A 26,048-nucleotide genomic window follows, 5' to 3' on the forward strand; every position below is an offset into this window, starting at 1 on the left:
CTATGGCTATGTTCAGAAAATTGTCCAGCGACCGTGTTCTCCTTGGCTACAAGCAACTGCGTCACAGAGAGGTGGGTTCAGGCGCTTCAGTATTTGACAAATGGTGAACCTCGGACAGAGAACAAGTCCTACCCCTTTGGTCGAAATTAAACACAAGTTCAATTCTAAACCATCAAAAACACAAAAGTGTTATTTTTGCACAAAAATCTTGTTATAAAGTTTTCAGTTCGATAACTGGGATAAACTTTGGTCGAGCCTTGATAAAAATGAAGCAAACAGAAACTACATTCAACTTCTATTTTTACTTTTTTACCCCCTCTTGGTTTTGACCGTTGTTGCAGCCCATCACATCAATAAAGATTGAACATTAAATGTTTGTTGGGCAAGACATGGAGATGTATGACACAAATAGGCCAACAATCACAGATGGATCACAGACCATACGGAAGGAAGAAGGGTGTTGACACCCTCCCAGATCATATTCAAGCCAGTCGAATCAGCCTGCCTCCCTTAATCCACTGTGTATTCATCAAATACTATGCAATCTTTCAAAATCAGCGCAGTGACTCCATAGTTATTAAATTCAACGCAATATCTCAGCAAGTGCTAACAAAGCCTCAAGCCATCTGTATCCCACTTGTGATTTGTTTTTCATTGCAACTTAAACAGGCTTACTCTTATTTCATTACCATGTTCTGAGGTGAACAAATATGACAAACTGGAGTAAATGAAAATCTGAAAGTCATTTCCACTGCGAGTTCAAAAAATCCCCCTAAAGCTCTTCAGTGTAATTGGAATTGGTTTCATCCGACCGCGGGGTACAAACAAGATCATTAGGAAAAGACAGAAAAGACTGCGTCCAAAATAGCTGTCAATAGTGCTCTGATAGACAACGTGGATACAAAACAATCTTGTTCCTTAGCAAGCCTGTATTTTTTCCAAATTCATTTCGACTTCCAAGAGTGAGTTCACTGAAGCAAAAGTCACCTTTAAAGAGCCTAAAGTGTGATTGATGCTTCCTAATTTCTTGTGCTCTTGTAAACTCCAAATGAACAATGAGATAGATATTTTGAGTTTGTACTTGCGCTACAAAATTGGAATCATCGAAAATAACAGTGTTACACCTGTTCAGTTTAAAACACCCAGCCAAAAGATGGTGAATTACTATGAGTACAGTTAGGGATAGTTAATCTGATTTGGGTTGCTTTACTTTCAAATTTGCACACATGAATGCAAATGCAATATAGCAGGGAACTCAGCAATGCAGGCTCACTACATATTGGTAAAGAGAGCATTTGATCATTAGTTACATTAGTTACACCAGAGCATGTGCTGTGTATGTGTGCAACAATAGTCTTGCTTTGTAGATGCTGAAACTTCTGACAACAGGCTCAGCGACTGTGGTTTGTGCCCTGATTATGAATACAAACACTGTCCTGGAACCAAATATCTCTGGAGCTTTTCAGTTGTTGTGTGTCTTCTCTTCTCAAACATTTGCATGTTGAAAGCTGCTTGTCGCAAGCGGCACCCAGTTTTGGCAATAAGAAATAGAAAAACACTTTTTTTTCATTTTTACAAGCTGTCAAGATTACATTTTGGAATATATTGGTATTCTGCAAAAGAAAAATAAGTATGGATTAGCATGCAATTTGAACATTATTATAGAGAGGCATCACTTGAGTTAAAACTCCTATGATGAACCGAAGTTACCTTGATAAAGACCACACACGTGCATTGTTTTTTGGGTGCCAGTTGTTGTTCATGTTAACTTTTCGTCTGGCATGAAAGCGCCTCTACATAGGCAACAGATGCTGCAGATTCTAATGTTTATGCAAAAATGAGGCACAATGGCTTTTGAGGGGAAACTGTGTGACATGTTTGTAGATGCCACGCAATTGTCCACGAGAATCTCCACCCCAGACTGGCAACAAAAAGGAAGGAGGGGAGAGAAGGAAGTGAAGTGAAACAGACTGGCACAGAGAGGGCCGCTCCCTGGGTTTCAACCACGTTTGATGACCGTGAAGTGACCGGCAAGATTTTGGCTGCAGCAATGAATCGCAATGACTCAACACTTGAAGACATAATCCTCAGACTCCCTTAGAACAGCAAAAAATCATGTGCAATATTCATTTTTCAGCCACAATCCTGCCAAAGCTTTATATATGTGGCAGTTTGAATCATATAGCAAGACTCCACGGTGCACACTTGCAGAATTAAGGGCTGGATTATATGACAGGTTAAAGGCAAACATGACAGTAATAAGAATCTTTGAGGTACTAGATATATTTTCAGGGTGAGACAGAACAGTGCTGTAACCTATGGCTATAACAGCAGTTTCTTTTTTATAAATGATTTAAGTATGCTCTGGATTAACAGTGAAGTGTGCAAGAGGGCAGATGAGAAAAGAGGAGAGATAAACACCTGCTTGGGAACCAGCAACCTCCCTCAAAGCAAGGCAGACAGGCACTACTTCAATGGAGCTTTTGAAAAGCCAAGCTAAAAATGCCACTGCAGGGCTCAACAACCAGATTAAAGGCAGCAGTGCTCCTTTTTCATTTTGCTTTGACAAGAAGATTACAGACTACAGTCAATTTATCAGTCTTTGTGCTCTTCTCGTCGCAGAGGCTGTGAAACGCTGGCTAAAGAGAAGCAGGTAGTGGGATCGTATCACACTGGAGCACTGGAAGTTTTGTTGCAACTGGAGACGAAGAGGGCAGAAGCCTCTGCACTGCACCTTCCCTGCATGCAGTGTTGATCCAACAAAAGAAAAATTCCTGGGCTAAGCAATGTTCCTTAAAACATCTGCTCTACAGGCGCAACAAGTGCAAATATCTCCACGTACAATAAAATAAAATAAAACACATTCAACACACTTCAAAGCTGTGGAATTTAGACTTTAACGAGCCAGAGGGGAGAAATGGAGGAAACACAAGGTGCATAAATGCTCCATTCAACCAAACCAGACCTCTGAAAACCTCAGGGGATCACAGCGGGAGGGGAGACTCCCACAAAGTAAAAAAAACAAAAAGTGAAAGAAAACAGACACAGAGAGCTAAACAAGACTTGGCTGCAGCCAGACTCGTCACACACCTGGCAGCCTGCTGCCTTAGCTCGGAGAAGAGCAGGTGGTTAGCCTTCCCACAATGCAACACATGAGGCAGCAGGCAAAACAACAAACTTCATGGGTGTCTGACTAGCAGGCAAAAGGAGACGCAGCAGACACAACAACGGCGCAGACCCCAAACACGTCAGTGAGAAGGAAAAAAGCAAACAACAAAGGCAAACATGTACAGCAAGCTTTGGCACGTGCACTTGGCAAAGAGTGCATGCAAGCAGGTTAACAAACTGCTTGCATTTCTATGACATGTGGAGGGTAATGAAAAAAAGAAATCCAAGAAAAAAAATTTAGACATGGAGAGCAAAAGAGAGATAAAATAAATGTTTCCATTTTAATGGGACACTGTTTGTCTCTCTTTAAAAAAAAAAAGAACAGCCAGACTTTGCTTGCTTTCTTCCACACAGCACAGCGGTCCACATATTTTCACTTAAAAGATGAGCTAAGAGAGAGAGAGAGAGAGAGAGAGAGAGAGAGAGAGAGAGAGAGAGAGAGAGAGAGAGAGAGAGAGAGAGTGAACAATGCACCTTTAAAGTTCCTGCTTTATAATCACAGTTGAAACCCTGGAGAATATCAGTAGAAAAACTATTGTCACAGTCGGTCCTAATCCAATAATCTGCAAGAGAAGCCACAGACATTTCTTTAACATACAAAAGCCTGCAATAAAATATAAAATATTTTTTTTAAAGCACAACAATTAGGGCTGCGTTTCAAACCTCAATACTTTTTCGGTACAAACTAAAATGTGTTTATAGCACTGTGTGTCAAAACATTGTACAAACAGCATGCATCGAATGTCAGATTCATCATCTTGTGTAGTTTCTTTTTATTGGGACCAATTTTAGACAATAGACAAACTTTGGCTTTTTTACAGTAAGGTGTTGAAAAAGGTTTTTAAGATGTTATATCAAAATTACTCTAAAAATTGGTCTAATGAAATCAAGCTCTTGTTAAAATAAAAGCTCAAATAGTACTTACAATAGAGTCATTAATAACTTCTGCTTTTATTTTCTTGTAATATTCCGATTCATAGCCACTGCATACTGAGCCAATCTAACAATTTACAGAAAGGCTGCATATTATAGTATTCACTGGACTATGTCTCTAAACTTCAAGAAACATTACTTCCTTCACCTATATACAGTACATCTAAATTAATATACATTAATTATATACAATGTATTAAAAAATGTAGTTGACAGGTGATTTTGTGTTATTTAGTTGCATGTTTGTGCTCTCAATGAGAAACCACTAAATGTGGCGTCAGCTAACGCCTGATGAATTCTGGGTGTGGGAGCATGAAAGGTCAGTTTAAAGGGGCTGACAGATAGCGCCCACACAGATCATGAACAATATCACCACCGTGGCTTCACTGTGTAGGTCATGCTGTGGGCTTTCTGAAATGAATGATTACAGTCGTGGTGAAGTGTGCGCTCCTTTTCTTCTTCTTCTTCAGATAAAGTTTTTTTTTTGTTATCTATTTATTGGACATCTAAGGGAAATTTGCTAATTTGTTTCATTTCAAACATTTTGTCCAATTTCCAATATTGAAAAAATGTAAGCACAGACCAGCTGACCTACAGCATAGCCACATTGTTGACTGTATCACTTTGTATTTATGCATGTTTTACTGTGAATTATGTCATTTTTTGTGCTTTTTTAAAATGTATTAAATGTTTTAGCCTGTGAAGCACTTTGTGACTCTGTCTGTGATAAGTGCTATATAAATAAACTACTTACTTACTTATATGTCTTATACTGATGAGGCAAAGCTGAGGATAATATATTTTCTTTCCTTATATTCACACAAAGAATCATACATTAATACCAGAGCAGCTTTGCTGCTACAATATATTTTGATCTTCTTTCAGTGTTCACATTCATGTCCAATATCCCATGGTTTGTCTTCTGATCGTGTTGTGAATGTATAAACGTTTCAAAGTTTTTCTCTTTATGCCGCATTAGCCTTGTACAGACAAATATCTGGATAAATTGGATTATTTATTTTCTTACATTGAGTTCAACATCTCAGACATGTAGTTTTGAAAAATCAAAAATTGCTTATAAGTAAACATTGCATCTAGAGAGAAAGAAATGTCTGACAGGTATCTCTGGTAGAAACATAAGAGAAATCATCCAGATTTTTTTGAGGGAACAATGGAACAAAAAAACCTTAACATTCACTGTGGCCAAAACCATCCATTAAGCAGCACCACTGCTTCATTAACATCCAATTATAGTGTAACCAGAGACAAAAAAGTCATTAGTGCTTTCACATTAGAGAAAGGATATTAAAGTCTTGAGGTCAAAAGAAGAGAAGCAGGATTTTATAAGCACATTCCTCAAGTTCTAAAAGGCCTGAGTAATTTCAAACACAGGTATACTAAAGTCTTGGAAACACTCCCACCAACCCATTAATGCCAGCAGGTTAACAATTCAAATCTGGTGCACACTCATACACACAAACACACCTCTTAAAACGTATGCTGGCTTCCCAGGAATGCTAACTGCAGCAAAGCAAGGAAACAACAAGTTATTCACAGTCTGTGTTTATTTTTTTCAAACTCCCCATCACACTCTGTCTCTTTGTCTTTATTCCTCGCTCTGTCTTCCTTCCATTGTGTCTCAGCTCCATTTATCACCCCCTTTCTAGTACAGTATATTCAATACATAAACAAATACAGCTGCTGCGTTTCATCTAGCCTGTGATTAGTCTTGTCGACTGCACCACAGCCCGCGAGAGCACAGGAGAAACAGAGAAATATGCCACTAACTCCCCCCGGACAAGCATTTTTCTGGAAACTCTGTATTGTTTGTGAGGAGGAGGCAGTTGCTATTATCTGTTTCTGTTGAGGTTCATGCTTTGCTTTTGTATAGAGATCATAAATTATCCAGCCTGTAAATGAGAACAGTTTACAGTTAGACAATAAGGGACTTATCACTGGACAGAATGAGAGAAGTATTTGTATCCAACAGAACGACTTTGCTAGTGGGATGTTCAAAACACGCCGCTGGACTGTGAATGTGAGAGAGAGACTCAACTGTATGTTGTATACCACGTGCATGTTTACTGTATCTGTACGTCCTATTTTATCCCATTTGATTATTTCTGTGTGTTTGTGTGTGCGTGTGTGTGTGTGTGTGTGTGTGTGTGCGTGTGTGTGTTTGTGTGTGTGTGTATGCGTGGTGGAGGCTGTGTTACAACAAGATTGAGATGGAGGAGATCAATGCCCCAGCCCAGGGCCCTGGGATAGTGACTAACCATCTAATTAGAGGGAAGAGGGAAGAGCTGGAGCTTTAAATGAATAATTAGTGCCTCCTCAGAGACTGGGCCGAACAATGCGGGTAAGAGATGAAAAATGGCTGCCACACTACATAACTGACAAACCTAATAGCCTGTGTCCCAAGGAGTTGCGGAGGACTTGATACTGGGGCGAGTGGGAGATTAAAAAATGAGCAGACACTTTGTGACCCCCTCAGGCTCTAGATACGCACAATGGGACACTTCCATTCATCATCATTCACTTTCAAAGAGATCAATTTTGTGTTTGTCAACTGTGGCAGGTAGTCCGGGTTATCTGGAAGTCCCCAGGATTGTATTCAAATCATGTTTTTATTTTCAAATTACAATTAGATAAATGTCATACGTAATTTATCCAAAGCCTGCATCAAACACATTCATTTAATCGTTCAGATGCAAGTTGCACAAATTTAAATTGCAAAGTAAAATTGCATCATTCTTACGTCATTCAACTGGGACAACTGGCCTAAAACATGTTGCCACAAATGACACAGAGACCAAACTATAAAAAGCAGAAAGATGTTTGAAACTAACATGAGAATAGGTGACACAAGAATAACTGTTAAAACACCTGTAATTGCAATGAAAGTAATGATACATAGCATGCAGATTGTTTTCTCAGAGCCTATTCAGCCCAACCTTTTTTTTTGGAGGAGGGAGCAAGAGAAAAGAGAAAAAGATGTGGCCATTAATCAAAGGGCCTTATTAAAGAGGGATTATTAATGTGTACTCCGTAAATTTCATTTACAAATCTGCCCATTATGTCTTTACATAATGCATCTTGTGTGCACAGTTGACATTTTGGCTTGAGGGTAGCACAAGATAATTAATGGAGTGATCAAATCAGAAATCGAAAGATTTACTCTCTGGGAAGCATGAATGGGGTTAGTAAATTTCATGGCAGTCTACCCGACAGATAATGTTGAGATTAAGATTTCTTTGGTAATTTGTTGAATCTTTTGCCCACATGTGGCAGTACTTTTTTAAGATGCCTTATCAAGGGTCACAATGTTGGCCATTAGAATTTATTTATAATCTGTGAGTTAGGGAGTTAACCTCTGAACAACATGAATACTAAATGTAATGGACATCTGGACAGGAGATGCCAAGTTATGTAGCTATGGACCACACTGTAGGACTACCATAATTTTTCACCATGCTAGCTGTGTTGCTCTTGGATCACCACTTTGATCCAATTTTGCATACTGGATGTATTTCCATTAAATTGTGTACGGACATTTATGATCACCAGAAGATGAAGTCTAATGACTTTCCCTATAGCACCACCAACAGACGTACATTTGCTACTGGATGGATTGTCATAAAAAGATTTGAATTGCAAAAAACCTTTGTCTATTCCATGATTTTTCATCTGGTTTAGCTATACTTTGTATATTCTCCTAATTAGCAAGTATTAGCATGCTATTCTAAGATGGTTAACATTGTTAACATTTGAACAGCTAAACATTAGCATGTTAACATTGTCACTGTGAGCACGCTAGCATCAAGCTCAAAGCAGTGCTGTACCTATGCACAGCCTCACAGAGCTATTAGCATGGCTGCAGAGATGTTTATTGACTGTCTCACCTTTCACAACAAAAATATCATATTAACTAAGCTAATGCTTTTTGATCAAATTTGGCTGAAAACTGGAAAAATGAAAAACACACAATGTGCAGTGTGAGCTCAAATTACACTAGCGGAACTAAATCCAACAATAAAATCCAACAATTTATTGCACTTGTAGAAAACCATGCTGGTATACATTTGGCTGTGAGCCCTCATTACAGAGAGCTAAATTGGTTGACCCTCTATTCATCTCCTCCTGTTTCCCAAAACATGCACTAAACAATGTCCATCCACTTGTTCTCATTAGCAAACCTTCTACACAACCGGCTCGTCTTGTAATCAATACCTTTAATTCCCTAATGGCCCTGGCTGATTTTACCCCAGCCATGTTGAGTGATGGGAGGAGTCAGGAAGAGAGATGCTAAGAAATAAAATCTACCTCATGTCCTGTGACTTGTTTTTGTCAGAGTCTCTTCTTTCTAGTTTCTGTCTGAGAGTCTCCCAACAGCACTGCAGGCAGGTATTTCCCCTGAGGGCAGGTGTGGGTGGAGCACCGAGGAGGTCAGAGGTCAGAGTAAGATGACAATGAGTTTGTTCAAAGTTCCCCAACCCTCTTTGCCAGGTAAGGACAGGCCTAATGCAGGTGAAAGGGGAAACGTCAAACTCACAGATGTCCAAACATTAGAAACCGTCAAGCGCCAAATAACTGGAGAAATTTGTACAATCTTTATTTTCTAAGAAATCAATCTGTGTAGAAAAAAATGGCTCTGTCACAGGCTCCTAAATCACCCTTCTATATCTGTAGTGCCTTAACATCTCACCTGTCTCTTAATGTGTGGATGGTGTTTACAAGTCAAATATAAGCAGAATGTTAACTTCATCCCCATGTGGAGGCAAGAAAAACAATTAAGAAAAAAACTTCCATTGTATCAGTGAGCAGTTTTCAAATGGCTGAACCTTTGAATGATTCAATCATTATAATTAATGGAATGTAACTAAGTAAATGATCCCAAGTACTGTACTTAAGTACAATTTTGGGGTACTCATACTTTACTTGAGTCTTTTCTTTTCATGTTACTTTATACTTTACTCTACTACATTTCAGAGTGAAATATCATTGTTTTTACTCCACTCCTTTACAGCAATCTGACAGCTTTAGTTACTTGTTTGTTATTTTGGAAATTAAGATTTTTGTACACAAAATACATAGTTTATAAAATATGATATTTTATTATGAATTAAACTACCCAACAGTACATAGGACTACAAGTACAAATGAAATGATTAACCGATTAAACACTTAGATTGACAGAACTGTTTTATTTGTTTCTTTTTTCTAAAATGTAAGAATTTTTATAAGTACTTTTACTTTTAATACTTTATGTACACTTCCCTGATGATACTTAAAAACCTTTACTTAAAGCGCTTTTTGGTATTTTCCTTACATTGTGTTCTATATCTTTTGTGTGCACGTTATAGGTTTACAAAGTGAAAAGGCCCAAAGTCCCCCCCCAAAGGCACCTACCATCTCCAACAGAAAACACTGTTCACAAACTGCTCCAAACAGCTCTCTTGTAGTAGCCTTTACTTCCGTGACAAACATGCGTCACCTTGTAATAGACGTTATAATGCTCACCTAGCTGCTAGCATGGCACGCCCTCATACTTTGCTTCTGACTGGCTGGTATTCTTTACCCAGGTACTGCACATGTGTGACTCCCAACAAAGACGGAAAACACGAAAATGAACACTTTAAGTAACATTTACAATGCAGGACTTTTACTTGAGTATTTTTACAGTATTAGTACTTTACTTCTTCCACCACTGCACATGCAATTATTTTCTTCATAGCACTGCAATTTAAGGCATCACACCTGAGCATTCTAAATAGACTTAATGTTTTCATTGGTTGGATGCAGGTAGCTGGTGCAGAGACCGATACACCTCTTTATCTTTAAGAGGCTCATGAATCAATCAATTTGTACATGCAATGGCGGGCTTATGCCCATTTTGGTCTAAAATATTGACTGATACTTTGCTTCTATTTAGACTTGACACCTCTCAGTCCTCTTCTCGTCTCTGATTCCACTTTGCCTGGGCCTGCAACTGATCTGTACTCGGCTAACATGGTCTAGACTGAAAGACAATCAAACAACAACAGTTTTGATAATCAAATAATCATTTAAGTTTATCAAAATTAAAGTTATCACAATTAAATTCCACGACTGTAGTCACTGTTAAAATAAATAATATAAAAATTGATATCTAGTCAGATTGATTTGAGACTGGCTGGCAGTCTACCCAGGTGCCCACAACTTCAAAGTGCCATTTAGTGGCTTCATGAATCACTCTTAATTAGAGCAATATCTCATCACTGCATATTTTCCTGAACATTCAGTAAGAAAAACATTGGGCCAAACAACTACTTTGTTTTAATGTCTTCAAGGTGTGGCCGGTTAGCTTGCCAGATGGAAGTGGTTCCTCTGGTAATGAGACTGTTGTTCCATTTTGACAGGGTGACAGGGTTAATCAGATTTCTAAGATAATTTACTTAGAAAAAGTATCAACGCTACAGTGTAAAAATACTCAAGAAAAAGTCCTGTATTGAAAAATATTTACAATAATATATTTGCAATGCAGTGGTGTGGAGTAAAAGTATGAAGTAGCATACAATGGAAATACTAAAGTAGAGTACAAGTACCTTGAAATTGTACTCAAGTGCAGAATAAAAAAAAAAAAAGTGCTTTAATATTTCTATAAAATGTTTGATGTCAATTGATATGATGTATGGTGTGAATTAACACTTTAAATATTATAGGGAGATATCAAAGTCAAAAAAGTATCAGGTAAAAGTTTAAAAAAAAGAACTTTCTCAAACCCCTGAGTTGTTGAAAAAAGTGGCTAATCCGGAAAAGGTGGGAGATGTGAGTGTTATCATCCAATTTTATTCTGGGTTTTACTTACAATTCTTATTGTGATCCTCCACATGAAATACATTCCAAATAAAAACTTTCTTAAAAGACATTGTCTCATTAGGATAAGCCTCACAGCTGCTGCAAGCAGTAGCTAGCATGTGCAAAGCGGGCAGTTGCCCGTGGCAGCATTTTTTCATGACATATGGGGGGCGGCACGTGCAAAAAAATGAAACCTAAAGCGATTTTGCGTTTCTACTGTATTGTCTATTATTTCACCGTGTGGGGAATTGGCAAATTGGCGCCCCTGCTTGCTGAGAAGGCACCGTGCACAGAGAAGCTGTGTAAGAAGGAGAAAGGGGAGGGAGGAGCAGGGGACAGTTCACTTCTGGGTCAAACGGGTTGCTGGGCATGAGAGCGCCAATACCGTTGGTGCTCCACTAATACTGAGCACCAACAACATTTTAATCTCCAGTCCTATCCTGAGATGAAAGATAGCCTACTTTATCGAGTATGGGCGCGTGTGTTCATGTAATAAATATACTCTATAATATAATAGGAATCCTGCAAAATTCTGCAAATTTGTTGCTGTTGTTTTTTTTGGGGGGGGTATTTGGCGCTCAAAGGGGGTCTCGCCCTCGGTGTAATTCAATGTAGAACCGCCACTGGCTGCAAGTTTCTTTTCTGCAAAAAAACAGTGGAACAACAAGTTTCTCTTGGTTATACGCTATGCTGTTTAAAGATCAAAGTGTCTTTGTCTTGGCAAACGCTCAGGAACTTCACCCTGACAGTTTCCCTCTGTGTCAATCAAACTAAGCCAGGGCACATCATTAGGCAAATGCATGTCAGTTTAAACAGAACAGAATGTCCTTTCTGTATGGAACACTCAGAAAAAGGAAATCACATGACCATCAGTGAGACATACAGAACAGCTTCACTTCTGAAAACATAAAGATGTTATTAACAATAACTGAATAATTATCTTTAAAATCTTAACCACCAATCATTTTCCATATTTTGAATCAGTAATCTGAATTTTGTTTTTTATCACAACCTGGTAAAATGTACTTTCAATCTGAGTTAATCTTAGAGGAAACTGACTTCAACACAAGTAACCAGCAAATAGATTTCCGAGACCTTCCGGGAACCATCTGACTTTAAACAAAAAAACTAAAGTTCCATAATATTTATTTTGAACTGTCAACTCTAGTTTTTATCTGGTGAACCTACTGATTTATAAAAGCAGAGTAGGAATTTACGGCACAATGACCCTGAAGGCCCCAAACTGAGAGGCGTTGTTCCATTGACTAAAAGGGAGTTTTACCTCTTTGAACCTACTTGCTTGGCCAGAGGCTCCATTTGTTAATTCCTCACACATAAATACAATAATTATTGCTCAGTCAGACAGCATTAAAGTGCTCATATTATGCTCAATTTCAGGTTCATAATTGTATTTAGATGTTATCAGTTATATGAAAAGGTATACATGGTTTCATTTTCAAAAAACACCATATTTTTTTTGTTCTGCACATTGCTGCAACTTCTCTTTTCATTCATTCAAACTTTTATTTAACCAGGATAAAAAACTCCTTGAGATTAAAAATCTCTTTTACAAGAGTGTCCTGGCAAGTGACAGTGTCCCTGTGTGTTGAGTTCTCTGTTTTAGCTCCAAAGTGAGGCATCTCACTTCTGTTCTATCTTTGTTGGGAGACGCACATGCGCGGTAGTTAGATAAGCACTTCTACCCAGTCAGAAGCGGAGCATGAGGGCGTGATGACCCCTTTGGGGTGGACTTTGGGCTTTTGCACTTTGTAAATCCATAGCGTACACACAAAAAAGATGCATAACACAATAAAGAAAAGGGAAAAGCCAAAAAGTATTAAATGAGCACTAAGCCTTGTCCGCCCTATGCACTGAGAGTAGGACCTCAAAACCAGCGTCCACCATGACACACCAGGGAAATGCCAATCTGTACAGTAGTCGATGTGCCTTGACAGCACACTTTTTGAAATGTTTAGATAATTCTACCACATGATAACTGCTGCCGTGAGGGATTACTAGTATCAACACATGTTATGACCTACACTATAATCCACCCTGTCAGACTATATGTTTCTGGCCTCATGTGTACACTGAAGCAGGGTGTGTCATCCTCACCAGGGTGGCATGACCCTAGATGACAGGGAACCCAGCTGGATGACAGACTGCTGGCAGGCTCCAGGTGCCCCAGCAAGCGGCCAAAAAACTGCCAACCACACAACATCAAACGTAAGCAGAAAAGTAGACAAAATGAAGGCACAGACAAAACAATAGCCAGACAAAATGAAAACAAAGACCACTGTTGCTCTTACCCTGGCACACCACTGTGTTTTTCCGGTCTTTGTGTAGTCAGCCACAGACTGGCAGAACACTGACACTGATAGAGCATCAGCATTCTCTCACTTGGCAGTTTAAGCTTTCAAAGGCAGCAGATTGAGAACAGGCACCACCTGAAGGTGAGGCTCCACGTGGCGATTGTGGTTTCACAATGGATGAGAAAGAGCATTCGTGTCTGAAAGCTCCCTGGTATCCCTGCAGGGAGAAACCGTCTCCATTGAGCAGGCATGTTTTCATGACACTGGATGCATGGCTCAGAGCAAACCTCATCTCCTTTTCTTTCATTACAGGGATCCAAATATCTTTAAATGCCTAAACAGAAAGAGGAGTGTTCATAAACGGGCAACGCTCTCAGCCGTTAGAAATACGCCACATGTCGTAAGGATGAATTGAATGCTGAACCAGCACATGGAAAACTCATCTGGAACAAAAAATGGCCTAATTTCACCAAAGATAAGGGACGAGACGATGGTGTGGGCAGCTCTCCTCTTTCCTCCCAAACCACAAAGGTTCAAGATATTGGCCTAGGATTAGTAAGCTAAATGGACATTTGTCTGAAGTAGGTCAGTCAAAAGTCTTATGGGACACACACAAGCTCCTATACACATAAACACGCAAACCATTCAAACTGCAGGCTTTAGTCAAGCATGCTACTCAGACGGGATAATGGTGGGATAGCTGGAGGGGCTGGGAGGCTCTTGGTGCCTGTTGGTACTTACTGCAGTAAAAAGTCAACATCTCTGAATCTCAGCTTTGCCCCTTCACCTTCTGTTTACTACTGTCCATCACTTTTAAGGTTTTATCTGTTGTGACAAAGATTTCAAAAGTAAAGGATTGAAACTATATTCCTACCAAAAAAAGAGGTTTTAAAAAAGTGTTGGGAAAATAAATAGAATTGAAGATAGATAAAGAAGGTGGACTTCTGTTTAATCTCAGAGAAAAATAGTGAAGAAGTAGAGTAGTAAAGTGTATTATATAGGAAAAGGGGACTGTAATTCATGATTGAAGAGGTACATTAAATATTTATTTTAGGTAAACAAAATATTGGAGTTCTGCTTGGTCATATTTCAGCTGCCTTTATCTTTCACATTGTGTTCAGTCACCAGATTATTTTCATTACTAAAACAATGCAATAATACTTCTAATTTAATCTGCCATGCAAAGTGAAGAAAACATGGAAAATGTTGAAATGACATTATGTTGCCTTAGAAATGTAAGCATGTGCGGAAGTTAAAAAAGCATAACCAAGCAAATCTCTATATCTGAACCTCCTCTGCAGGAATTCTAATCTTTGGCAATAACAACAGTGTAGGTTGATCCAACTGAGTCAGTTTTCAACAGCAGTGATTAAAAAGGTGGAGGGAAGGAAAGTAATGGGATTAAAGACAGGCAGCTCTTTGTAAAGGTGTGCCAAACCGGTAGAGAAGACACAGAAGCACAACATCTACCAGTTTAAACAGACACATCACACATATTCATCTAAAACAGGGACACTCAAACCCACATGTGCACAAAATATACAAATATATCCACAAACAGGTAGATGCACATAATCACACGCATAAAAAGAAACATGTCAAAACAAGCTACGAAGCCAAAGGGGAAACGTATAAACACTCACACAGAAACGCGCACACAATAATACACACGTGCATACACACAGGGGCAATGATTGACAACTCGCATTAAGTAAGGGCAGGCCCGGGCATGGCAGGAGGAGGGGTGACGGGAGGCAATTAGAGGCATTTTTTGGATGCTAATAGCTGTATTCAAGCCACACAGTCTATAAAAGCTATTCTAAGCAGGCAAGCAGGTGAGCATTGCAATGAAAATGGTCTGTGTGCCCATGATATGGCCCAGGGGGCATAGAAGGGCAGAGAAGAGAGAGATAGACAGAAAGTCAGAAAAAGGCGTGGCAATAATCTCTTACTCTGGCATGTAGGGATGTCGCAGTATCTCCAGTAGATCCCGTCTTCATAATCTGCAATGTAGCACCACGGCTGCACGTCCCCATCAGGATTCCTGCAGACATACGTACACGTAGAAGGGTAAATGTTTGACCATGTAGACACGAAGTTGGTTAAATCTGATCATGTACTTGTTCTCTCCATTTCAGCTGCAGGTTTCAAATTAGCAGAATTTGTTCAAAAACGTTGGGTTTTTTAAAAAACTTTTTCCAAAGTGGATAAATCCCAAAACACCTACATGGATTTTAGTGCAAGGCAGGAGACTTTCTATCCTCTCTGTGATTACTCAACTATAATATAACCAAACAATGCAGGTGTTATACTGTATTTATGTGGATTTGTAAAATACAATTTTGTGATTAGATCTGCAACGAATACATGTAGTCAATTAATTTATTGGATGATGGACTCAGCTGAGTAACATCAACCTGAGTAACAGGGCTGTGTTTGTATGTTTGTTTCTTTAGAACAATGTTTAACCCTTTTTAAATTGCTTTGCGGTTTCAAAATGACGTAAAAAAGAAGAAGAAAAAAAATAGTGTGGATGCACATTATTTTTTGAATCGCTTTTCAGATTTATCTGTCTCCATATGGAAGCAGCGGTGTGTTGGGGACAAACAGTAAGCGAGAAAAAGAGAAAAGGTAGAGAAAGGTAAAGGGAGAGAAGGAAGGGTAGAAAGGTGATGGCAGAGATATGAGGACAAAACAACAACGCTAAGATCAACTGACAACCCAGCTGCAGAGGGCTGAATACTCAATAATATTTCTGTGAGAGATTATTTTAGCTCTGTCAATCATCCGCAGTAGCCCCTCTTGGCGCTTTTTAGTTTAACTCTGGAGGCTTGACCATGCATGTCAGTCAAGGGCCATCCCAATGGGTCTTTCATGGTTGGAGACGGGGGGGTTCTTTGTTCAAGGGCCAGACACAGACCTGGAAAGGAATGGGTGGTGGGGCAACGCTTTTGTCTGTGGCCTCTTTCAACCCATCATAATGCAGCTGACAGGCCCCTTGGTGCTTCTGCTTTTCTGTTTTACTGACAAAAGCAATAAGTGGGATTGACGATGCAAATGTCTGAAAAGCATTGTGCAGGCTCCATATCTCCAGGGTAATCATGCAACTTTGTACATCATGACCCTTGTTGCAACTTTTAAATTGCTGATGAATGATATCAAAGCAGCCAGTACGCAGAGGTCGCTCATCTGTGAGCTGTTTCAGCTCTATATCATGATTAGAGTGAACTACACACCCTGTAGACTACAAAAGCCATCTAAGATGAAATTGCTATTTTTCCAGACTTGACTATAATTGCCAGAGACCTTTTCTCTTCTCTTTTGACACACCTCATTGTAGCATCCTGAAAAAGCCCTGTGGCACTGCACTCTCCCGTTTCACCTTTTCTGAACAAAGTTTTGAAGGGCGTTTCCATTTCTTTTCTTCTCTTATCAAAAACACTATCCTGAGTTTCCTCCTCTCTTTTCACACTCAGAATGAGGCATTGACAAAGATGTCTTTGCAAAGACTTTTGGGGTTGAACTCAAGTTTAAGTGCCTAAAAGCTTTTCACTCGCGTGCACAACCTATTGTCAATGGGAATGTGTGAAGAAAGAGCTTATGTAGTCACATTTTCTTCATTCTTTATTCTACCATTTTGGAATGAAAAAAGCCCAGAACTTATCTCAACCTAAAATGTTGCCATGTTCATAGGAATCCAGCCTTGTTGTCCAGTAAATTTCGAAGTGGTATCAAAACTGGCCCAGATCTGTTTGTTGCTCCACCCAGATTGGAGGCAGATTGAAGGCAGACACCTGTTTGTGTAGCCTGAGGCTACTGCTGAAAAAATAAAGAGCAAAAACTGGGTCCAAACATCAAAAACATTGGATTATATACCCTTTCTCTGTTTCCTTCTCCCCTTCTCTTTTTCATGCCTGTCAACATGTAATAGCCCTATTTGAAATAAGACTCCCAAGACTTCATCTATAGCCACTTATGTAATTTACTGCACTTTGAATCACCCCCTAAGGAGACAGACATGATTTATAACCATTAGCATTAAAAAAACATCCTTAGTAGACCACCCATTCAAAGTCTGACCCACCAGCATCTTTGATCAGTACATGATGTGGTGTGCCCCTCCATGCTCTCTCTCCCCTAGTTTCCAAATAGTTTTGTAATCATTCTTTTTAACACACACAAACACACACCTGCACACACCCTTTTCGCAGAAGCATGGAAACATCATCCACACAGATAAGGTGAACAGCCTAGCCCACATGACAGAGAAACATAATCAATCCTGCCCCGAGGTAGCTGTGTGACTGTGTGTGTGTGTGTGTGTGTGTGTGTGTGTGTGTGTGTGTGTGTGTGTGTGTGTGTGTGTGTGTGTGTGTGTGCGTGTGTGTGTGTGTGTGTGTGAGGGAAGTAAGTGTGTAAAGCAGACAGTGTGAGATTAGTTGAGGTGCCACAGTGCAGATAAGAGCAGCCTTCGATGGACTGAAATCGTTTGTTTAACCTGGCAACACAGAAAAATACTTTGGTCCTTGCGGTGACACAAGCTGCTGTGTGTGTGCATGTGTGTGTGTGTGTGTGTGTTTTGGGGGTGGAAGTGCATTCACATACATGTGCGTCAGAGATGTCCCGCTTGGCTTTGAGTTGAAGAGCTTGTTGAAACACTCCCATACCCAGAGGTAGATCACAGAAGATGTTTGGACACTTAATTGGCACAATTACACTGATTGACTCATTTTGCTCGGAGTGAACCACACATTTTGGGAACAGAGCCAATTTTAGCCACATTGCATTTTTGCCTCACAGGCTGTATGGTCCTGCACTTGAAAGCAATTTTGGCTTACATCTGAACACAGAGAAAAAAACAGCTGTTCTTAACTGGCTGCTGTTCAAAAGGTTTCCTTTAATAACCATTTTCCATGTACCTGAATTAGAAAATTTATGATCGCATTTAAAAAGCCTGGCACTGTGAAACTACATATAAAAATCTCAGAAATCATTTACATTAAACTACTTTATGTGTGCAAAGGCTGGGAATAACATGCTTCTAGCTGTTTTTCACAAGCTTAACATTAAGTAGGATTTTAGAGGGACCTTTAAACTAGTAGACATGTAAAAAAAGATTTTTTTTTTAAAGATGAAAGCTAATTTTGCAATATTGGAGAGAGGAGAAATGTTGATTAGAAAGTGGTGGTGAAAGGCTTGTCTGGATTGGGATTTGAGGTCAGATACAGATTAGAGTCTGGTAATTTACAGCCTGAGAGAAGACTCTTTAATTGACTTGGATGATTTAGCATGCAAACCGCTGCCTGCCTCTGTGCTGCATGAATGCATGTATTGAAGAAGAGGGCTTGTTGGTTGTCCGCCATTATGTATAGTCTACTGTATTGTCTGTTGTTCTTCTCTCACGGTCCACTTGTGCTGAATATGAGGTTGTTAAGTCACAGTGTCATGTGTGGCTAGTAAACACTTCGCTATATGTTTCTTGACTTTAAAGGATCAATACACCTAAATTACAAAAGGAACTTTTTTTCTCACCTACCTCTGTTGGTATCTAGCCATGTTTGGTTTTATTTGCCCAGAATTTAAAATATCTGTTTCTAAAATTTCTGCCTTTACAACAATACAGTGGAATTTCATTTGAAGTGCTTACAGCATTGAGAAATTATCCCACTTTGGATAATCTCCAGACTTCACTGTCAACAGTTCACTTTAAAACTATATCTTCAGCAGAAACAAGGCCCAACTGGTTCAATCATGCAAAACTGCCGGAAAATATGTGCTTCTTTAAGAAAGAGTCGAAAGTACAAATCTGTAGATATAAAAACTTAAGAGATAGATGTGAACTGCAACTTCCAAGCTTAATTTTTTAGCAAGAAACATCCAATAACAGAGTTTAATATATGGTGACGTGCGCTGCTAACAGTGGATTACGGCTAAAGATTCCGATGTTGAGAAAACTGACTCTGGACCAATTCTGGATTAGTTCAGTAACTGTTCTGCCCTGTTTGGTTCACAAATTCAACAAACAACAAATTCCACGGCAGCTGAGGCTCATGGGTATTTTAGTATTTAATGGTTTATATCTATATAATCCTTAAATTATTAGGGAGCTTTGTGATTCTATGTTCAGGAACACTATAGCTACAACTCTATTAGATGGAGACACAAATTTCATAAAGTGATATCTCAAAACCTGGGCAAAAAAAAACGTGACCTAAAATATCCGTATGACTTAAAACAAAGTTCGAAATTATGTTTGTTAATAGTTTGGGTGAACCGGCCCTTTCAAAGACAAACAAATATAGCCTACAAATAAGGGCTACATTATAGGACATGAAATTGGTTCCTACTCTGTTTCTGAGATGTCCATAATGTTGATTGCTGATGCTTTAGCGCCACACATTACATCTTCTCGCGGGACACTTCTTTTAACTTCCTCAATTAACAAAGCAGTACACCGGGTTCGTAATATTGTCATACAAACGGTGGACAACTTGGCTGCAGTTTGGCTGACCTCAGACTTGCACCTGACATTATGGAGATTCAATTACAATCAACTCGGGGAACACTATTCACTCTGGCATTTCCATTATCTCATCTATGTAAGGAAAAAGCATTAGAAGCCATAGTGGACACTCATAAATTTTACAGTAGACACACGCACGCATGCACGCACACACACACACACACACACCTGCACATAAACAGCACACACACACACACACACACACACCTGCACATAAACAGCCAGGAAAAGGCTGGCAAAGCTATTCAACCACCCACTGAACCATCATGGACTTCACACCCTCATACTAATATACCGGGGCGAGAGCTTAATATATGATTCTTGCTAAGTCTCAGCTTAGACACGAGCGCTGTTGTCCTTTTCTTTTCTTTTTTTTGCAGGGGAACAATGTGACATTTCCTCTCAGCACAGTTTTTCCCCGTTTTCACTGTTGTGTTTTTATAGCAGGCTATAAAGATGAAATGTGGAGGCTGTTAGGACTCTTTCTCCAGCACTACTGCGATGCTCTCTTGACTAAATCCCCACCAGGAAAATGCCAGGGATGGGGCAAGAAGTGAGTCTGTAATCCTTTACTTCTCAACATTTGATCTGTGCTTAAAGCCGTGCGTTAAAGCTAAGACATGCAATGATTCCCGGGTTCACATTGTCCACCTTTGCCTTTGCCTCATCTGTTATCTCATAAAACCCCAATTGGCCTTTGCATCAGACATGCCAAAACTACTCTAAATCTCTCCCTTTTTCACCCCTCTTTTTTGCTTTCATTCTGCCACCTCCCACTTTTGTCTAATCACCACCTATTGTGTTGAAAGACAGACAGAGCCAGGGTAGACAGAGCCAGGGTAGGCAGAGCCAGGGTAGGCAGATGAGAAAGAGTTGGAAGGTGGAAGAAATACGGGAAACATTATTTGAATTGCAATCATGTAAATAAGGAGATTTGCAATCCAAATTGAGCAAAAACGTCCAACACATCTCACTTTCTGTGACAAAACAAATCCGGCATCCTGGTTTGCGGTGGAACGCTCTAGTCTGCAAGGGCGTACATGTTCTGTGCACACACCAACACACACGGGGGTGGCGGCATGCACAAATACTTGACCCTGTGTAGACATGCCATAAATGCCATCCCTCATTTTTCACAATGAATTGGCCACTTTGGTCCCAAAAGCCCCGCTGATGGGTGACTCTTTACAAGGAGGATGTCTGAGAGAGAATGAGAGTAGTTGTAGCTACAGCTCTAAGTGACAGAAATCCCTCTGTCGGGAAGAAACAAAGCTATGAGCTGTCAGTGAGTTGGAAAAGCTGCATCAGTGGCCAAGAAAACAGCGAAATCCAAACAAAGAAAATGTCCATTTTGGATCGCTTGTTGGACATAACACACTCCTAATGGACAGGAAAAACCATCCACAATCCTCTGCATGTATCCTACTTATAAATCTTCCAAACTCCCATCCAGTTCAAGTAAAAAACAAGTCTATCCAGCGCCACTTCAAAGCATTGCTGCGTTATGAGTTTACAACTGTGACTTAGACAAATGTTTCAGAAGCTTTGGGCTGAGAAGGAGGGGGTGTTCCGTTTCTTACTGCTTGGCGATCTGGGCCAAGCCACTGTTCTGGACGTCTCTGTGAATTTGAACTGACTCACAAAACGGTGTGGCTCCCTGCAAATACACAAGTTTGACAGTCATGCATACAACGCTGACAGCCGTACTTGGAGTGTGACAGATGATAGAAAGGGTTTCCTAGAAACCCAAAGCCACCGTGTCCCTTCAAATTCCAGGGATGAGAGATGGAGATTTGCTTACACAAACTCTTCAAGCCTCTTTGTGTCCTTGTGATGAGAGGGCTAAATGTTCTGTTAAGAGTACCACCAAGAAAATATTAAGTGGCACTGGTTCCCTATGCTAAGAACGACAACTTGGCTCTAAATTATTCAGAAAGTAAAATGCTTTGTCTAGGATGTTCAAAGCTCTGTCAAACAGCGGTGTTGTCAGTTATAAAGGTGTTACTCAAAGCATTTTGACATCAATAACATCAATCATAATTGTCACAACTGCTCAAAATGATTTTCAACCTTACACTGTGAGCCACTGCGTAGGATTTTGTAAATCTGATGGATTTCCAGCACAAAAGGAAATGCCTTTACAATTAAAACAAATCTGAGGGAGCAGGTATTCTTCCAGTGCAGAAAGAACTAAAGCTTACTTGAAATGCTGGATGGTGAAATGACAGAAAGGCTTACAGAGTAATGTCTCAATAAACATTAGCTCCATTTGTAGTCTCTGTAAAACAAAAGGACCAGTAGCGGCAGAAGGTCTTCATTTCGGAATGTACAATCTTTGTGAGATAGCAGATCTCATTTGCTTACAGGAATCATACCAACACAGTCTAATCAATTAATAATAAAACGGCAGGTGTTAAAAATATGCTACATGTAACACTTTGAGATAAGTGTGACCTCCAAAGTAATCTGATGCTGCATTTGAAATTTCACTCAGATTCCAAAAGGTTTTAATGTTTTTTTTTTCACTTGGTCTCCAATCCTTTTTATTATTGTGTATCTCTGTGTTAAAGTTGGCAAAACTCAAAACTTTGCATTGAACTTATCCCTCAACCCTGCATTCCAATAATCAATTACATATCATGCTATAACAACCCTTAGGTTGTTATCATAGTATCTGAAATTAAACAGTTGGTTCAATAACTTCTTGTATCGGTATTTGTAACAAGTAAAGCTTTTTAGTAAACTTCCAGATCAAGAAAAGGGACACACCTGCAGTAGTTGTGGGTGCCCAAACCGCCCTCTCCATTGGGGTATTTGAGGGTGTTGTAAGGGTGCTGGAAAGTCTCATTCCAGAAGAGGCAAGGTTTACCACCATGCAGGCTGGTCTGGTTCTGGAAACCCCTGTAGTCTTCCCCGTTGGCAGTGTAACACTCTGAAGAGAGAGAAATGAGATGAAGAAAGTGAGACAATTCCCTGGTGTCTGCAATCTGGGATTAGACTTAGTCTAACAAGATGGCAATCAAAAGCTTGGCGAGAGTTTTTAAATATAAAAGGCAGTCACATATGCGACCTGCTTTATTAAGAATCTGGATTCAGTGAAATACTCTACTGCTATAAAAATGTTGTAAAGAGCTTGGAGTGATCATAAACGATACGTTTGGACTAATTGTATTCTTTGCCCAGGCTCAATTCATTTCAGCTCTGGCCAAATGTGGTAAAGCAAGATCAATCATGGTATTGTTTTAATTAATTTCAACGCAGGAGAGTAGGAAAAAAATGGCCCACAGATGTAAAACAAAAGCAAAATTTACAGAACTTGTATGACAACCATATGGCTAAGTCAGAGAAAGAGAGTGAGAGAGAGAGAGAGAGAGAGAGCGAGCTGGTTTCCTCAGGCAAAACAATGACTGGTGGAAGGCTTTTCTTCCCTGAAAGAGGGAATTCAAATAAACAATGGCTGATGGGAGCGTGATGAGCCATCAACGCTCATCACTCTAAGCCCTGGGGGGCTCCTGTCAAGAGAGTTTTAACAGCTACAACTGAATTCCTTTTTTGATTGCATTAGGATGGAAAATATGAATTTATTATTTGACTGTTATGGTTACTCATACATATGCAGGTACTCATAATTGAAAACATTTCACAGAGCAGGATACACTTTCAGTGTAAACAGGATAAAAACAGTCTGTATGTCTTTAAGTTGTAAAGATTTAAAACTGTTTGAAGTTCTGATACACGGTACATGCATTTAACACTTTGAGTTTTGACTTATCTGTATTTGAAAATGTCAAGCAAGAGCACATGGAAGTATAACAACTCTTTCACCTCATACCTGTCAAACGTTAATAAGAAAAAGAACAATTCTCGCTTGTTTGGCTCGTCTCCATGGGGTCTTGTTGCTATGTACGCGGTTAACCAATGACAGGCCTCTTTCATTTATCCAAGCTGTCTGTGCTGAGTATGAGCTAATGCATTGCAATATGACAGTCATTACACCCATTGGTGAGCCAGCTGTGCTCCAAGGCTCTTGTTTATTCTCTTTCAAGTGTGTGTGTGTGTGTGTGTGTGTGTGTGTGTGTGTGTGTGTGTGCGTGCATGTGTGTGCGTGCGTGCGTGTGGGTGTGTGACTGAAAGGTCCGTCAGTTTGTTGGATGACCATACAGATGTCTGTGTTCTTTAATATTATCTGTTGACTGTCGACGATGACAGAACATTTTCTGTGTGAACAGACAACAAAGTTTTATCTTATCTGTTATTTTATCTTTGAGGATCACTCGGCCTCACAGCCTTGTAATGCAACTTTTGTAGTCTATCACCAGGTCCATCATTCATTAGATGCTGTTTCACATGTTGAGAGGTAACATCAATAATGACAGTTATAATACCTAAAAAGGTTTACTATTTTATTTATGAGAGATCATTAAGCTCCCAAATTAAATGTCTATGTCGATTACAACAGAAGATATACGGGAAAGTGTATAATGGAGAATTGTAATGCCTAAATAAAAAATAAATGTTGGGAAAGTTTCAAGTGTTTAGTAATTAGCTTACCATGATTTTCAATTTTTACAGCAGTTAGCTTGCACCCATTCCAGCCTCTTGCATCCACCACAAAATTACTGTTAACACTTAAGTTTAGAGTAAATCAAAGGCTTCGGCTGTTCTCAGTGTGTCGGCCCAAGTTGCTTTTAATTAAAATTGTTTCGCCCTGTGTTGTTCAGTCAAGCTTGTCAGCTATCCATCGTCTGGCTGACAGGAGTTCACCAGCAGGGTGTCATATTCCTGCAATTATCGTGCAACTCTATTGTCTGTAAATGGCTCCACTCTGTCTTAGCAAATTAATACTACCTTGGCATGCAAGGATATCAACCACCAGATTGTTAAGCCACTTGTGGGTGTCTGAGGCAGAACATGACTGCATAAAATAAAAAACAGCTTAAAGGTGGTTCAAAAGGGGTCATGCTCTTGCTACCCTTCCACAAGGGAGCGGAGAGAGTGGTGGAGAGAAGTTGTCGTTGGGCTCACACAGAGGACAGGCAAGGCGTGTAGATGATCACCATGGATCAGTGCTTAACCCGGAGAAGACTTTGGAGATAAGGGGGGTGTTCTTATATCAACATTATTGTGAGCTGGTCCAATAGTTTAAGAATGATGCAATGTGAATAAGGATTGTATGATGTGATATATACAATTCTAATTTGGGAAGACAGGAATCAGTTTTTTCATTACATTTACATTTTTCTGGACACCGCAACCACAGCAACAGAAAGAAAGAGAAGGAAACACTGCCATTGAGAGTTTGGCAGCGGCACAAGCACAATCATGAGTCACTGCTCCCCAAAAGCAATCACGACTGTTATTGCCCCAGTCAGAGAGGATAACATCAGGCAGGGACAGAGCGGCCGACTGCATCCCAAATGAGCTCACGTCCTTCAAACAGCTTCTCCTCCAAAAGAGCGGGTATCAGAATGACTAAACTTGGCTCTATGCATTGCTGCTCAACACACTGTATCAAAAAGAAAGAGCCAAATGACTTTGTAAATGTCACCTCTCCTCCTTCAGGAAACTTTGCTCCGAAGTTTCAGGATGAAGCAGAGCTTGTCTGCACATGGTCCGCTTGGAACGAGCTGCTGCTGGCAAACATCCCGCCCTGCTGTGGCCAAGTTAGCTTTCCAGGATGAGATGGTAAATGTGGCAGCTTTTTGCCACCGGGAGAGAGATGGGGAGGGAGGGAGTTCCAGGTGGTTTCAAGGCACCATTTGCTTGTGGTGGGAATGGTAAGTAGCGGATCTGCAAGGACTCAGAGATAAGTGAGGCCATCGTTAAAGATGAATGGTCCATTAAGGAGCCCTGCGGATGGCCACACATCTATCAAGCTAAAGAGAAAAGGCCCATTTTACTTTGGAGCGGTGTGGATATAAGCGTTTTATCCTTGTCCTGGAGGGAAATGAGGAGCTCATCTGCTGATTGGATGTCAGCACTCCAGGCCCACTCCCCTTCGAACACGGCCAGCCCCCTCTCACGCCCCTTTTCCTTGTCACCAAGCAACTGTTGCGCTCTCGTCACATGGGACTGGGCTTTCTTGTGGTTTTATCATAGGCCGTGATGGGAAACAGAACCACCACCGCAGGAAAGATGGAGAGAGAGTGTGTGTGTGTGGGGGGGGGGCTCCTATAAAATACAGGCCGATCTACAAATAGAAAAAGTCCGGGAAAGGGAAGAGGAGGACTCGCCCTTGACCAAACCCTGTGCTCAAAGAATACTGCACCACCCCG

At 40.1% G+C, this 26,048-nt stretch overlaps 1 protein-coding gene across 2 annotated transcripts in view; it reads right to left on the reverse strand.

The window, feature by feature from the left end:
• kremen1 (kringle containing transmembrane protein 1) overlaps positions 1-26,048 on the reverse strand; it is a 53,740-nt gene that overhangs the window by 11,718 nt on the left and 15,974 nt on the right. For both annotated transcript variants that reach the window (XM_034871285.1, XM_034871286.1), the window contains exons 2-3: positions 22,543-22,705; positions 15,203-15,294 (exon numbers count right to left, since the gene is read on the reverse strand). In XM_034871285.1, the coding sequence (XP_034727176.1) occupies positions 15,203-15,294; positions 22,543-22,705 (255 nt within the window). The remainder of the gene's footprint in view (positions 1-15,202; positions 15,295-22,542; positions 22,706-26,048) is intronic.

Source organism: Etheostoma cragini, chromosome 5 (assembly GCF_013103735.1).
Source record: "Etheostoma cragini isolate CJK2018 chromosome 5, CSU_Ecrag_1.0, whole genome shotgun sequence".
NCBI lineage: Eukaryota > Metazoa > Chordata > Actinopteri > Perciformes > Percidae > Etheostoma > Etheostoma cragini.